Consider the following 17,082-nt stretch of genomic DNA (forward strand, 5'->3'; position numbering starts at 1 on the left):
AGTTTTGCAATTAGAGAATGAACTCTTTAGAAATCAGTGTTCAAAGATGAACAAGGGATTCACAGATTTGAGAGAAAGTTTTTAAAAATAGAGTGAATAGGTTTTTCTGAAACAAAACAGAGTTTTAAGTAGCAACAAAGAAGGAAAAGAAGTTGAAAGGTCCTAATACTTGAGAAAATTGAAAATAAGAAGTTATAAAACATATATTTCGAAATTAACACTTAGACAAGTCCAAAGACTGAATAAGTGAAGAGTTGGCTTGGTTCATTGGCTTGATTTCCGTCTGGTTCAGAGTAAACCAAAATAGCAATTGATTTTTTTAGTCTTCTGGTTTGTGATCTAGTAACTGGGCCCTTAGACAAGCAAAATGGATCCATGCCTTGATTGGTTTGAAATGTATCATCATCTCCATCTAGGCCTATCACGCCTTGAGTATCAATCTGGTTCTCACCATGCTCCTCTTCAATGTCACTCTCACTCAGCTCCTTTCCAGCTCCTGGTTCAGTCATGGTTGCATCATCCCCTCCTCCTTTAAAAGGATTTGACCTCAAATCTGATTCATCTGCACAAAAAGGGATCAAGTCAGCAACATTGAATGTAGAGCTAACAGCATACTTACCTTGGAGATCAATTTTGTAAGCATTGTTGTTGATGCGTTCCAACACTTTGAAGGGTCCATCTGTTCTTGGCAAGAGTTTTGACTTTCTTTCAGCAGGGAATCTATCCTTTCTCAAGTAAATTGACACCAAATCTCCTGGTTCTAGTATCAACTCACGCCTCTTCTTGTTGGCATGCTTCTCATACTCTTTAGTCCTTTCTTCAATGTTCTTTTTAACCTGTTGATGCAAAGAAACCACATACTCGGCCTTGGACTTTCCATCAAGGTTAGTTTGCTCATTAAGAGGTAAAGGCAACAAATCCAGAGGAGTCAAAGGACTAAAACCATAAACTCTTTCCAGACATGTGAAGAAGAAAACAAATAACTAGTGGCTATTTTATGCTTAGAACAACTCAGAACAAAGCTATTTTCTTTGAAGACAAATGAAGCAAACGATTTTCTAGAACATAAAACAAGCTGTTGCAGAATAAGCTCTAATAACTTTTCAGGATGTTCAAAGCTTTTGTTATGTTCCATAAACTGATCAAAACTCAAAACAAAGACCAGGATTGATGTCACTATCACTGGAAAAACCTTTTTCTTCAGAAAATTTATCTGGTTCAAGTTTCTTAAAAGAATGAATCATGTTATCAAAAATAGAGTTTGAGACACAAAATTCTTTCACTTTTTCATGACCAAAACATTTTACATCACTGGAACTAACCATAACAAACATTTCAGGCAGAGAATTTACCATATGAAGATCCTTACGGTACCCTTGAGAGTTCAAAGAGAGTGACTTAGCATCTGTTTCTGCTTCAATGTTGGCTGCTCTAACACTTCTTCTGGTGGTGAAATCTTTTGTGCTTCTTCTGCTGAGTTTTCTTCTGAGACCTGAGACACTGAAACAAGGCTACTCGGATGCACCGGTTCAAAAAAAGTTAGTTCATCACAGGTTTTATTTACAACAAGTTCAGACTGAGAAGAGAAAAGAGAAAACTCATTTTCTGTCTCAGTTTCTTTTATTACCTTAGATGGCTCTGTTTTCAGCTCTTTGATAATCTGTTCCTGCTTGCTACAATTCCTTGGGTCAGTATCCTTTGAGGAAGGTCGTGTGCTCTGTATTTGTCCTTCTCTAAATCCTTGAATATCTGGTTACACATATCAGTAATGTTTTGGGGACTACTCATCCGCTTAAGATCTCCCCGCAGCAACTCCTGATCATCACGACTATGGACAGGTTTTGTTTCTTCTCTGGACTGTTTAGATTGCCCTCTGCTCCTCCTAATAGGCGTGTCCAGCAGCCTCTCTGGTCGTGACCTTTCCTGCAACAAATCAGATTTGTTAAAACCCGATTTTTCTTTACTTAACAAGTATTGTCTTTTTTTCTAGCAAACTCATTGTGGAGGAACTGAATAGGTCAGGCTGTGGGTATCTCTCAGGACGTCTAGTAGCACTGGATACATCCTGGCTACTCCTTTTGGTCTTAGCTTCCTTCTGAACCTGAGAAACATTATCAAAGAAATCATCAGCATGTTTCTTTTGTAAAAGATCAGAGTTTTTCATTCTTTTCATGATCTCAGACATCATTGTTTCCATCTGAAATTTATTCAATTTCATAGTTGGTGCCTCCTTTCTTTTACTGACATCCCCAGCCATGGTTTCCTGTTACAATCTCAACAAGAAAAATTAGCACAATAACAGATAGCCGAAGCCTCACAAACTCTCAATTGTTTCTCTCTGAATTTTTCTGTGTATTTTCTCTGTGAATCCAGTAGCTCAGCAACAAACAAAGATCAAGCTTCAGAGAACAAACCCCAACCCCAAAACAGAAGAAAGAGATAGACAGATTGCAAGATTTTTGTTTGCAAGAGGCATTACCACCAGGGCTGGATTTCTCTTCAGCCGGCTGGATTTCTCTTCAGCCAAGTTGGATTTCTCTTCAACTTTTCTATTTTTTTTTTCGTTTTTATTTTTTATTTTTAATCTGGTTGGCCCTCTTGCAGATTATACATATAGAAAGATAAGAGATTTCTGAGAAAATTGCAGAAAAAATTGCAGAGAATAGAAAATAGATTCCCAAAAACAAAGAGAGAAGTTTTAGAATCAAACCCAGATCAAGAGCCTTCAGATCTTCTCTGATACCACTTGATGAATCCCTTATGATGAGATCCTTTTGTCCCTGATTCTTTTGAAGGATGATCTGATGATTTGAGAGAGATATGGGTTGATTTAGTTGATGATAGATGGTTTGATGGGATGAACTTCAGAAATGACCTATGGATTGATCAGATCTTGCGTAGATGAGTCTAAGATCAAGAGAATGAACTCTGTTGTGATCAAAGACAAGTTTTGCAATTAGAGAATGAACTCTTTAGCAACCAGTGTTCAAAGATGAAAAAGGGATTCACAGATATGAGAGAAAGTTTTAATAAAAATAGTGAATAGGGTTTTCTGAAACAAAACAGAGTTTTAAGTAGCAACAAAGAAGGAAAAGAAGTTGAAAGGTCCTAATACTTGAGAAAATCGAAAATAAGAAATTATAAAACATAGATTTCGAAATTAACACTTAGACAAGTCCAAAGACTGAATAAGTGAAGAGTTGGCTTGGTTCCTCGGCTTGATTTCCGTCTGGTTCAGAGTAAACCAAAACAGCAATTGATTTCCTTAGTCTTCTGGTTTGTGATCTAGTAACTGGGCCCTTAGACAAGCAAAATGGATCCATGCCTTGATTGGTTTGAAATGTATCATCATCTCCAGCTAGGCCCATCACGCCTTGAGTATCAATCTGGTTCAGCTCATCATGCTCCTCTTCAATGTCACTCTCACTCAGCTCCTTTCCAGCTCCTGGTTCAGTCATGTTTGCATCAACCGTCATCCTCAAGGTCGAAATCTCTCCGAAAGAAGAAGACAGCTTCAATCGATTAAATCTTTCCAGATCCTCTACCGAATTTGACGGAGGAAGATCGCGACGCTGAGGTGGTAGCTGATAGCGAGGATGAAGAGCAGCAGTCACAACACGACATGCAAGATCAAGTTGAAGCTAAGGGTGAAGACGAGGCTCAACAGGATGAGGAAAATTGTCCAGATCCAATGGAAACGCTTGGAGAGCTTGAGTTCGTCTATGAAGAGTTGGAGCTACGAGTGGAGATTCACAGGGCACGACATCAGGCGCGCATGGCTGCAACACCAACATTGAGAAAGCCACCGCGACGTCCTTTTGATGCGACTTTCTACTCATCAGCTGCAAATCAGAGGTATCAACACTTAATCACCCGAACCGTTCTGAACCAAAAGCTCTTGCCTTTTGATGCCTAAAAATTGGTAGATGCAAGAAAAATCATTGAATAGTCTCAACTGATGTATACGGTGTTTGATGTGCCAAGCTATACTCTGGATATTTTGTATGAGTTCTATGCGAATCTTGCAAACATGATTAAGCGTGATGGTACTACCTGGGTGTTTGTGAGGAAGCATATGTATGAGTTCTCTCCGGGCATAATCAACAGTATCTTCAAAACTCCATGTCAAGAAGCTGACTTTCCTCGCATGCCGTGGACTACGGAAAATCTAGATGATGCTGTGAGCACTATCACTGGTGGTAAAAAGAATGGATGGGGAAACTTGAGCATGTTGGACGTGACACCCACGATGAACATTCTGTTCAAATTCTGTGTCTTCAATTAGATGCCTACAGCGAATCGATCAACTCTGACAATAGATCGGTTAAAGTTCATTCACATGCTCACTGAAGGGAGACCTTTTGACTTTGGAGTCATGGTGTTCGATCAGATCTATGATCTCGGACAACAAGCAATCTCTGGAAAAGAAAATAAGCTGTTATTTCCCAACCTCATCCAACATGTGCTTGAGACGCAACATCCAATACCCGTTTGTGGCGTCGACGCCGATCCTGTAGCCCCAGTCAATATGGTTTTTGACTTGAAGCAAGGATTGCCTAAGAAACCATCTGGAACCGGTTCAGCTCAGTATTCTCTCAACAAAGACATGGGTCGCTATCATCGTCTCTTGGACACAATCGTCGGCAGGGCAGCAAGTAAGTGTTTTTCATTCTCTATCAATACTATCGTTTTGAATGATATATTAGTTGGTTTTTGAGTGACTATGCCACCAAGCAGGGGGAGTATATGGTGATCTGTCTACTCTAGGTGATAGTAGCAGTAATGACGAAGTAGGCGAAGCAGGCGCTGAAGACCATGACAGTCTCAGTGATGAGTTCTAGGATGGATATGTTTAGGGGGAGACTAGCATAGTCTATTATCTAGCTTATTTTCGGTTCTTTAGATGTTTAAGACTGAGCATGTATCCAGCGGAAGATCGTTTTTGTTTTGGGTATGTATTCAGTATGGTGCTTAGACGCTTTCGGCTTGTATTAAAATGATCTTTGGATTTAATGCTATGTGGTTATGTGACTTATGACTACTAATGTGTGTGAAAGGTTTGGAAGTAGTTTACTTTGCTGTCACAGGTGCTTGATGATGATAGACACTCAAAAAGGGGGAGATTGTAGAGACGTGAAAATCACCAAAGTGTTCAACCGAAACAATGCTGAGCAAGTCGGAGTTTTGGCGGGAGTCATTCAAAGAAGGAGGATGATGTGGCAAATGAAGACTTATCAATTGTGAGGATATACATCAAATCGAGAGATTCTAGGAGTAGAGTTGAAGATTCTAAATTATCTCCAACAAGAAGATCAGATCACTTATTGAACTTAAATAGGTGATGCCGTGTGAAAAAGCGGATTGCGCTTTTGGAAGTATTAGAAAGTGAGAGAGAGAGAGAGAGAGAGAGAGGGATACGAGTTTGTTCGTGAATGTTTAGAAACTGGTCAGTGTTGATTCACGCTTGGTGAAGTCAAGTAAACCTGATTAAACAGATTGGTTGTAATTTGTTTAAAGAGTTTATAATAAGAATATTGTTTTGCAATTCATTCAAGCTTTACAATTGAATATCTGTGGTTTTTCACAAAAGTTAATAAGATATGCGGGTTTTGTCTTTTTAGTCTCTTATTTTCTTCCTTTTATTTTTAAATATAAACAATAATTATCTTTAATTGGATTTTAAAATCTAAAGCAAACGTTTAACTGAATTTTCGTTAGACATTTATGCTAATGGTACAACATAAAGAACATATTATTCCATTAAGACACTAATTAACTTTTATTCTATTTGTTCAATTTTCTAATTTTTTTTTTTCAAATACATATGTTTAATCCATGACTTGTATTCTAAAACAGATATTCGAACAAGGTCAAATTTGAATTTAAATTAGAAAACCACTAACCAAATGGAGTAACATTTAATCATGTTAACTAAATTGTTTTATCATTGATTAATTAAGAAACAGTTATAAACTTATGACTCTCTTTAAAATCAGTGCAAATTATCAATCTATTAATAAATCCTCAAAATTTTACCAAAAACAATAAGTTTTTTTTTTTAAAATATGACTCAAAACTCGAAGTCAAACACAAAACTAACCCATGATTTTTTTGGAATTTTTATTTGCCCTACTCACCCCCAAAATTCATATTATTTACGAAAATGTCATTATTATTTTTTTCGAAAATAAGATTTTTGCTCTCTCATCCTCATCTTCTTCAAGTATTTACAATATTGTCATTGCCATCAATACACCAACCACCATGAACAACCAATTTAAAGCTCTTAATGCACCTAAAAAACGAGTTAGACTCCTTCTATCTCATTTCTTATGAACTAAAAACAACATCTCTTCCACCTTCTCTCTATATTCATCCAAAAAAATCCAAGATTTTGATTCTAAAATTTTGAAGGTTCATAGAACCATTCAAGCTCATGATTCGTGCTCATTAACAAGTAGGTTGCTTTGGTGGTGAAGTATTGTGTGGTTGGAGAAGCTAAACAAGTTATCTCACTGGTTAAAGCTATGAAATCAATTTTTTTTCCAGATATGTTTGTTAGAAGACTTCTATGTAAGTCTTCTCTGACGTGAAGACTTACACGGAAGTCTTCTGGTCAATGCATAGGTTAGTTTCACAATTGACTTTATGTGTGTCTTTTAGAGACGACTTCTCTGGAAGTCTTCTGATATTATTTTTGTTTTCAAAAAAAACTAGAGAAGACTTTCCGGTAAGTCGTCCCGGATAAACATGTTAGTTTTGCATTTGACCGGATTGTCTCAGAAATTTGACTTTTCTTAGACGACTTATCGTCCAACAGAAAAAATTAAAAAATTTAATTTAAATTCCAAGTAAGTCGTTTCTGGTTACTTTTGCAATTGAAAAATAAAACATAAATATTTAATTTTATCCGGACGACTTCCATGTAAGTCTTCCAGTAGACGACTTACACAAAAGTCTTCCAGAATTTTATTCTGAGATATTGGTCAAACCTTGGTTATTAAAAAAGACTTCCGTTTAAGTCGTCTGCCGGAAGACTTACATGAAAGTCGTCCAGATAAAATATAATATTTAAGTTTATTTTTCAATTGCAAAATTAACCCGAAACGACTTACACGAAAGTCGTCTGGAAAAAAATAAATATTTAAATTTTATTTTTCTTTTGGACTACTTTCGTGTAAATTGTCTAAGAAAAAAAAATTGTGACACAATCCGGTCAAATACAAAACTAACATGTTTATCGTAGACGACTTCCATGTAAGCCGTCTACGAAAAGTCAAATTTCTGACACATAAAGTCAATTGCAAAATTAACCTATGCATTAACCAGAAAACTTCTGTGTAAGTCTTTCGGGGGACTTTCGTGGAAGTTGTGTACGTCAACGTTTAATAAAATTTCATTCTCTCTAAAACTATAAAGACTTTTTAACATATTCTTGTTAATTCATGTATATTAGTCAATATTGGGGCTCCTGATTGAAATTCATAACTTAATTGGTGATAATTATGAGGTTAACAATATTCATGCTTATTAATGTTTCTAGCTAATGAGAAAAGACTTTTCCAGAAGTCTTCTACGTTAGTTTTTGTAAAACTTGTATTTTCAACTTTGAGATAAATATTTTCTCATTTTCAAAAGTGTTAAGTAACTTCAAGAATTACAATTCATATGGTTTAATGTGTCTTCTTATATCATAAGATATATTTTTTAACTTTAATGAAATTTAAAATTTTAATTTTCACTTAAAATTTGAGTTTCCCGCTTAAATTTACCCTTTATATTTAAATTTCCCGCTTGAAATTTAAGTCTTCTGAAAAGTCTTCTGAGAAGAAGTCTTCCGGAAGACTTCCCAGGAGACTTCTAGTGAAACTGTTATAGGTTTCAACTAATGTAATGTTTGATCTTTTGTGAATTTAACTAAATTTTCTTGAGAAGTTTTCTCCATTAGTTGTAGTAAATTTGACTAATTTTTTGTGTTATTGTGTTTTGCTATTGAAGTTGTATCAATAATTTCAATAATGTCAAGTACTTTGGCATGATAATATTGTAGACATGAACATATTTACCAAAAAAATTTATTAATATCTTTTCAAATTTACAAAAGAATTCACAACTAAAAAAGTACACATACAAATTACAAAACAGACCATAAACAAAACTATTATAGCTTATTCCTCCACAAAGACAAGCTTAGACTCTACTTAACATGGGATAAGACTTTGTCAGAAGACTTCCAGAAGACTTCCAGGAAGTCGTCAAGTGCATTAAATGTTAGAAGATTTCTGAGAAGACTTCTCTGGAAGTCTTCCAAGTCTGTCTTAGATCTGAAAAGCCTACATATCCAAAAGCATTCAAATGGCTTCAAACATAGAAAAACTTCAAAAATAAGGTAAGAGCTTAAAACAACCAAAAGAATTTTTAAAAAATAAGAGCTTTCGGCAACAAGAAGTTACCAAATAAGAAAATATGATTTATAGATATACCTTTAAAGGAGTGGGAGATGGAAACCATGTAATGAAAATAAATTGATATAAAGTTTGGTGTTTACAAAAAATGATAAATTGTGAAAAAGATAAGAGCTTTAAGCAACCAGAGGTTACCAAATAAAAAAAATCATACATATAAACTTACCAAAACACTCAGATCTGAAGACATTGGATAAGACTCCGCAAGTGCATTAAATGTTAGAAGACTTTCGAAGTCTTCCACGTTTGTCTCATATATGAAAAACATGCATATCCAAAAGCTTTCAAATAGCTTCATAACATAGAAAAACTTCAAAAATAAGGTAAGAGCTTAAAACAACCAAAAGAGTTTTCAAAAAGTAAGAGCTTTAAACAACAATAGGTTACCAAATAAGAAAATATGATTTATAGATCTACCTTTAAAAGAGTGGAATATGAGAACCATGTAATCAAAAACCTGCAAAAACAAAATAAATCAGTGAGAAGACATGAAATAACTATAAATTGATATAAAGTTTGATGTTTTTAAGTTCAAGAGATTAGAGAGAGGTTAGAGAGTTTTAGAATAAGAAACATTACATTTTTGTTAATGAGACAAAAATTTCAATAAAGCTAAATTTTTTCGATTCAGAAGACTTTCAAGTAAGACTTCTTATTTGAAAGTGTCTTACTTGAAAGTCTTCTAGAAACAAAAATATTTTTAGCGGAAAACTAAAATATGTTTAGCAGGAAACTAAAATATTTTTAGCGGGAGTTAGAAGAGTCTTCTAATTGATAAAATACTAATCACCATAAGACTTCTAAGAAATCGTCTAGACCCTAAATATAAATCATAAACTCAAATAACAAATTAAATAGAAACAAACACTTCATTAAAATTAAAATGTGTTTAATATACACAAAACTAAACACATATATGTCAAAATTTAATTTTTCAAAAAAAATGTTAAGCTTCCAAAATCTAACCTCAAGAATACATACAATATTACAACATATGTTGTCAAACCCTAAACCAAAGAATATCATGACTCACTACTTTCACTCATCTATTTTGAAAACAATTCAATTTTATTATATTTAATTTATATCACTTACAAATGTTTATAATTACATGATTTCAATTTTTCTCCTATCAAAATATTTTTTACAAAATTTATAAATTATTTTTAAGATCTACTATATGAGAAGACTTCCTAGAAGTCTTTCAAAAGACTTAGAGAACCTCAGAAGACTTACAAAATCTCAGAAGACTTTACGGGGTTATATTCATAAAAATGAATTATGGCTTTTTGTTTGGCTGGTTGTAATTTCACTAACCTTTTGGGTTACTTTTGCATTTGATTCAAGTTTGAGATATTTAAGGGGTTAAAATTAAGTTTTAAGTCATATTTGGTAAATTTTCCAAACAAAAACTCTGAAAAAAACAATTTCAGCTCAGAACATATGCAGCAAAAAGCCTAGACACTTGCATTCAAACTCAATGGCAACGGCTTAAAATGATTTCTTCTTTGCTTTAGAAGTTTTCTATATTGCACGATTTGTTTTTCTTTTTATCGAATATTACATGTTCTATTTTAGTAAATTCCTAAATGGAAAACTTAAGAAAAAATACGAAAATGATGGGAATGTACAAATACAAATCAATTTCAACGATTTTGAAAAATCATCGAGATTGTCAAGATACGATTTCCAGTTTGATCTTCTTTTTCTTCCACTCAGCTCTATTTGACTCGTCTTCAAGGAAAATAACTTCGATTTTTTTCCTCAAAAAGCTTTACTACATATGGTTTTATTTATATTTTAATTTGCCAAATCTGAATATTATGACTTCTCGAAAACAGAATTAACAAATAATATTCATACGCTATGGACAGGCAAAAACCCACAGATAGGCAAAGATGTCTCAGAATCTCTCGTTTCCCTCTCATTCTTCCTTATAAATCCCTATTCCTTCATTTCTTTTGCAAAATCAAATCTCTCACTTTCTTGACAAATCATAAGCCTATTATCTCTCTCTTGAGCTCTCTCGTTTACAGATCTTTGATTGATATGGCGGACGTTATGCGTCCGGAAAAGTTGGACATGTCCAACGACACTTCTTCCTTAGGATCACCTGAGCTTCTTCATGTTCTGGCCGTAGACGATAGCATCGTTGATCGAAAATTCATAGAGCGGTTGCTCAGAGTCTCGTCTTGTAAAGGTAAACTCGAAGAAGTTTTGGTTCATCGTTATAGTTTTCGAACTTCCGTAATCTGACATTTTTTTACATTGTGAAATTTCTCAGTTACTGTTGTCGATAGCGCGACAAGAGCTTTGCAATACCTTGGACTAGATGGAAACCATAGTTCCGTTGGATTTGAGGTAATATAATCTTAATATATAATGATCCTTAGTGTTGAGAATCCCTTTTTTTTTGTCAACTGTTGCGAATCCATTCAAAGTTTGGTATTTAAGACTTTTTATTTGAACGAATATTTTCAGGATCTGAAGATTAATCTGATAATGACGGATTACTCTATGCCTGGTATGACTGGATATGAACTAATGAAGAAGATTAAAGTAAGTTTGCCCATCCCTTTGTTTTTCTGATCGATTTAAAAATAAAATGAAAGTTTGATCTAATATGTGTTTATGGATATTGAATATTTTTATAGGAATCATCAGCTTTCAGAGAAATACCCGTTGTAATTATGTCGTCAGAGAATATCTTGCCTCGTATTGATAGGTATGTTCTGTTTTCCTGATCACGATCACGTAAGATTATGCTTTACAACTTATAGTAATTTTCTTAGATTTTTTATTTGCATTGATTGCTTCAGGAGATTTGGTGATTAAAAGGGTTTTGTTTATGGAAACTTTTAAGTTGTTTTTTTTGGCAACAAGTTAATCACACTATTTAACCGATATGTATTTTTACCAGATTAAAATTGTATAGATCTTATCATTTTTGTATGATATAAGATATAAGATATGATATGATTCTATTTGTCAAAAAAACATATGATATGATTCTATGAAGCATCATGGGTAACTGTGGTGGTGGTTGTATATTTGATTAAGCTAAGATTTGGTGTAACTTTTGTCAGTCCGGTGGCGACAAAATAAGAAAAGAATAATCCATCATAATAAGTTAAGCAAAATCTTCTCATGAGATTTGATTCTGTGGCCGGTGATGTGTTATAACCCCCCAAAATTATAGTATATGCTTTTAATTCGTTTGCATAATATTTGGTAAGGTCATTATAAATCACATTCTAGTGGCAGACGCCTAACATGGCTTTTGCTTATTACTAAGGAACCATTTTTACCAAAAAATTAAGTCGAATAATGTAATTGTTTATTAATTATGAGCTGGCCATTTTCTGGATCCAAAGCCAACTTTATGGAGTTAGATCACTAATATTTGATTCTCTTTGTGGATTATTTTTTTATTCAGATGTCTTGAAGAAGGTGCTGAAGATTTCTTATTGAAGCCTGTGAAACTGGCTGATGTGAAGAGATTAAGAGATTCGTTACTGAAAGCTGACGAAATGGCTTTCAAGAATATTATGCACAAAAGAGAGCTACAAGCTAATGATATCTACTCGCAGCTAAAACGCGCAAAGATCTGAGTCATTTTGTTTTTCATATTTCATGATATGATCCTAAAAGCTCCAAGATTCACACAAGCATGTCATGATTCTTTCGGCTTACAATTTTTGAGAACTCAACAGCCTTTTTTGCCGATGGAATCAGTGACGACGGAGGAGAGGGAGAACGAAGGGTTTTTATGAAATAGAAGTGTAAAGTTTAGACAGAAGGATTTATTAGAGAGGACTAATACATAGTTTTATTTTTCTTTACATGAGATAATTAAAATGGTGTTATTATGTGCTTCTTTTGGGATTCACTTAATTGGAAAAAGCGTTCTTTAAGTCTTTTGTTCTGGTGGGTCCTCTCTTTCTTCGACGAACAGAGTGGACTTTGGAGGTTCTCCGGAAGCCTGGTCTATGGTGAAAGTGTTAAATGTCGCGGCGTAACCAGATTGTGGAGGGCATTGGTGTCACGTGTTTTCATGTGCTGGCTGTTATGGTCGCATTTGGCCATGCGACTTGTTGGTGCATGAGTGAGCTCCTCACGGTCAAGGTGGTCAAGGAATCGTCGGTCTGCTTTTTGCATCGGTTTGCTTCACAGTTTCCTTGATTTCAGGACTGTCGGAATCATGTTTCTATCGAGGTGTTGGAGACCACTCTTTGGTTCTCAGAGTTGGCTCATGGAGACGTCCTGTTGTAGGCACAGGGGGAGTGGTAACCCACGAATTGGTTGAATGGTGAACCAAGCTTAAATCAGATTGACCAAAGATGTGGCCGATTGGTCGATATGGCCGGATTATGACACTACAAGAAAACATCGTAATTCTGACGGTCATTCTGACGGAAAATGAGATCCTCGGAATATTCCGACGAATTTCCGAGGAAATTCCGAGAAAACCCAAAATTTAGGTTTCCTCGGAATATACCGATGAAATACCGAGGAAGGCATATTCCTCGGAAAACACCGACGAATATCCGAGGATATATTATAGCCGTTGGAGAGCCGTTGAGGATTTTAAAAATTCGGAGGAAATTCCGAGGAAATAGCCGTTGCCGTCGGTATTCCGTCGGAATTTCCTCGGTACTGTCGGCAGCATTTCATCTATAAATACTCGCACCCCCAACCTCTTCATTCACTCTATTTCTTCATCCTCTCACATACTATATTTACACACGAATTTGATTGAAAAAAGCATGTCTTCTTCAAATTATTATCGTTCTTGGATCGATCGACCTCATTTGGATCCGAACACGAGATTGCTTACGGAAGAATACCAACGAGGTATAACCGAATTCATGGGGTTAGTTCAACGACAACCGGAAGCAGAAACGGGTATGTTAAGATGTCCTTGCTCTAATTGTAAAAATAGAAAGATTATTAAAGAGTGGGATGTTTGGACTCATCTATATTTGAATGGGTTTACACGAAGTTACAAAATTTGGTATCATCATGGAGAAACTGATTATGAATATGGTAGTACTAGCGAACCTCAGCCTGCGGTTAGGTTAGAAGAACCAATTAGAATGAATGTAGATTATGGTGTAGGTACTGAGCAGATGGTAAATGATCATTTTAGAGGGGAAGATTTACCCAATGCATAAGCTATGAGATTTTATGATATGTTGGATGCTGGAAAGCAACCCTTGTACGAAGGTTGCAGAGATGGTCATTCAGCTTTATCATCTGCAACAAGACTGATGGGCATTAAAACAGATTATAATTTGGCTGAAGACTGTGTGGATGCGATTGCTGATTTTGTAAAAGGTATTCTACCTGAGGATAATGTAGCCCCTGGTTCATACTACGAGGTTCAGAAACTGGTAGCTGGTCTTGGTTTATCGTATCAGATAATAGATGTATGCAGCGATAACTGCATGATTTATTGGAGGGCGGGTGAAGAGCGGGTTACATGCAAATTTTGTGGAAAGACTCGTTATAATGATACGAATGGAAGAGTTCCAGTGCCATTTAAAAGGATGTGGTATTTGCCTTTGACGGAAAGGTTGCAGAAGTTGTATCAGTCTGAACGCACAGCGCAACCAATGAGATGGCATGCAGAGCATTCAACAAATGGTGAGATTAGACATCCTTCAGATGCAAAAGCGTGGAAGCATTTCCAATCAAAATATCCCGACTTTGCGTATGAGAGAAGAAATGTCTACATTGGATTATGTACTGATGGTTTCAGCCCGTTTGGCAAGAGTGGAAGACAGTATTCTCTATGGTCAGTCATTCTTACACCATACAACTTACCGCCAAACTTGTGCTTGCGACGAGAGTTTTTGTTTCTCTCCATTCTCGTTTCCGGACCAGAGCATCCTAAGAGATCACTTGATGTGTTTCTTCAGCCACTAATATATGAGTTGCAACAACTATGGGCTCAAGGTGCTGAAACATACGATGTTTCATGTAAAGAAAACTTTCAAATGCGGGCAGTACTTATGTGGACAATAAGTGATTTTCCAGCATATGGTATGTTATCTGGATAGACAACGCATGGAAGGCTATCATGTCCATATTGTCAAGAAGACACATATGCTTTCCAACTAAAGAACGGAAGGAAAACGTGTTGGTTTGACTGTCACAGACGATTTCTACCACCTGATCATCCATACCGCAGGAGTAAGACTTCGTTTACGAAGAACAAGCATGTGTTTGATGGTCCACCTGAGGAAGTTAGTGGGAAAGATTTGTTGAAGCAGTTTAGGTATTTTGATGCAGAAAGGACGCCAGATGTAGGTGGACATGAAAACATTCGAGTCAGTGCGGTTGGAGAGCTACATAACTGGCACAAAAAGAGTATTTTCTGGGATCTGCCATACTGGAAGGATCATCTGCTAAGGCATAATTTAGATGTCATGCATATTGAGAAGAACTTTTTTGACAATCTCATGAACACGATCCTTAACGTTCAAGGTAAAACAAAGGATAATAAGTCAAGACTGGATTTAGTCGATATATGTGCTCGTTCAGAACTTCATGTTGATGAGAATGGTAGGGCTCTTTTTCCCATATACCGACTTGATGCAGAGGGAAAAGATGCATTCTTTGATTGGATTTCAAACGATGTGGAATTTCCAGACGGTTACACATCTAATTTGCGTAACTGTGTCGACAGAAAGGAAGGAAAGTTTATCGGCTTGAAGAGTCACGATTGCCATGTAATGATGCAGCGCCTCCTTCCGTTTGCCTTCAAGGAACTATTACCACAAAATGTTCATGAAGCAATTGCAGGGATTAGTGTTTTCTTCTGCGATTTATGCACGAGATCAGTGACTCTTGAAGGTATTAAAAATTTGAAGACTAACATAGCCGTGATTCAGTGCAACCTTGAGAAGATATTTCCTCCATCATTTTTGATGTTATGGAGCATCTTGTTATTCACCTGGCAAGAGAATTGGAACTTGGTGGTCCTGTGCAGTATAGATATATGTATTTGTATGAGCGGTATATATACCATTTGAAGAAGATGGTGAAAAATTATAGTAGGGTGGAAGGTTCTATAATCGCACAGTTGATAAATTCAGAAACTTCAAACTTTGCCGAGTTCTACTTTCCCGCAGAAATGCAGACCGAAAAAAGAAGTCCTGCTCGGCATGATGATAGAGGCGAACGGGCAACATATCATGTTACGGTTCCAGACATCTTCACAGATGTTGGACGACTTAGCGGAAAACCAAAGGACCGTCGACTTACTGAGCAGGAGCGCAGTCATTTGCAAACATATTTGCTCACCAACTGCGAAGATGTTCTTCAATATGAGAGGTAAATAAATTAGTTTACAAATTTTTATTTTAACAAGTTGAAATTTAAATCTTAATTAATTATATTATTGTCAACATATGTACAGGATTTTCATGGCAGAAAAGCGGTTCGAATATAAATACGCCACAGAGGAGGAACATGAAGAACTGAAGCAGAGAGAATTTTCTGGATGGATGCTTACTCATGTGAGTGTTTTAAACAAATTAAAATATTATTTATCACATATTTATACTAATTCACATATATTGATATAACATATATATGTGCTATTAATAGGTGTCTGCTGTTATGACCAGAGGTGAAACATTTGACGATTGGATACGCGAGATGGTGCGTGGAGCAGAGTATGTTGTGAAGTCATATCCGAGATTTTGGACTCGAGGATATGCATTCACAACTCAAAAGAGGAGACGTTCGAGTACGACTTATGATGCTGGCGTTTGTTCTGCATCTGGAGATGATGTATACTACGGAAACATACGGGAGATTATGGAAATCAAGTATCCGGGCATGGTTGGATTGCGCTGTATTGTTTTCTATTGTGATTGGTACGACAACACTCCAGATCGAGGTGTGAGAACAGATGCATTTGGTGTTACATCAGTACATTCGAGGCGAAAGTTGCAATATTATGATCCTTTCATTCTTGCTTCTCAGGCCGATCAGGTAATTAAATATACATATATCAATTATTCATAATGATTCATCATCATGTGTATTAATAACACTTATTTACAAATTAAATAATTTTTTAAATGTTACAGGTTTGTTATATCAAGTACCCCCGGGTTAGGAACAGAGATGATCCATGGGTCACTGTTACATCACTCAACCCGAGAGGCTGAGTTCAGGGAAATTCTGAGCTGGAAGACCCACTACAACCAAGCACATCCGGTAACTTAAGTGCAGCAGAAGATTTAGCTACAGTTGGCCTTGTAATCGATTTAACCGACTTTGGAGAGGAAGCCGTCGTTCACGTAGAGGATGAACCAGAGATTGGAGAGTTTCACCAAGATCCAGATTCAGATTCATCTGGTGATGATGACTCGGAAACAGAGTAGCATCGCTTTTTTTTCATATAAGAATTCCGAGGAAATTCCGAGGGATAATAGGATTTAGGAATTTCCTCGGAATTTCCTCGGAATAGTCCGAGACTTTTCCGACGATTTAGGGCTTTTCTTTTAGGGTTTCTGTTTCCTCGGAAAAGCCTCGGAATATTCTGAGGAAATCCAAGTGTTCCTCGGAATTTCCTTGGAATATTCCGAGGCTTTTCCGAGGA

At 36.0% G+C, this 17,082-nt stretch overlaps 1 protein-coding gene across 1 annotated transcript; it reads left to right on the forward strand.

Moving 5' to 3' along the window:
• Positions 1 to 9,574: 9,574 nt before the first annotated feature.
• On the forward strand, positions 9,575 to 12,116 carry LOC106449169 (two-component response regulator ARR5). Its single transcript, XM_048751675.1, has 5 exons — positions 9,575 to 10,665; positions 10,750 to 10,826; positions 10,947 to 11,024; positions 11,120 to 11,190; positions 11,902 to 12,116. The coding sequence occupies exons 1-5, from the start codon at positions 10,332 to 10,334 to the stop codon at positions 12,074 to 12,076; spliced, it is 735 nt and encodes a 244-aa protein (XP_048607632.1). The 5' UTR covers positions 9,575 to 10,331; the 3' UTR covers positions 12,077 to 12,116.
• The last annotated feature ends 4,966 nt before the right edge of the window (positions 12,117 to 17,082 follow it).

This window comes from Brassica napus, chromosome C3, assembly GCF_020379485.1.
Source record: "Brassica napus cultivar Da-Ae chromosome C3, Da-Ae, whole genome shotgun sequence".
Taxonomy (NCBI): Eukaryota; Viridiplantae; Streptophyta; class Magnoliopsida; order Brassicales; family Brassicaceae; genus Brassica; species Brassica napus.

What these genes read in the sequence shown, in the direction of transcription:
- LOC106449169 (XM_048751675.1), top strand. Translation starts at nt 10,332, where the DNA reads ATGGACAGGCAAAAACCCACAGATAGGCAAAGATGTCTCAGAATCTCT. An exon ending in ATAGTTCCGTTGGATTTGAG is followed by an intron (nt 10,827 to 10,946) that starts GTAATATAATCT and finishes GAATATTTTCAG; the next exon opens with GATCTGAAGATTAATCTGAT. An exon ending in ATCTTGCCTCGTATTGATAG is followed by an intron (nt 11,191 to 11,901) that starts GTATGTTCTGTT and finishes TTTTTTATTCAG; the next exon opens with ATGTCTTGAAGAAGGTGCTG.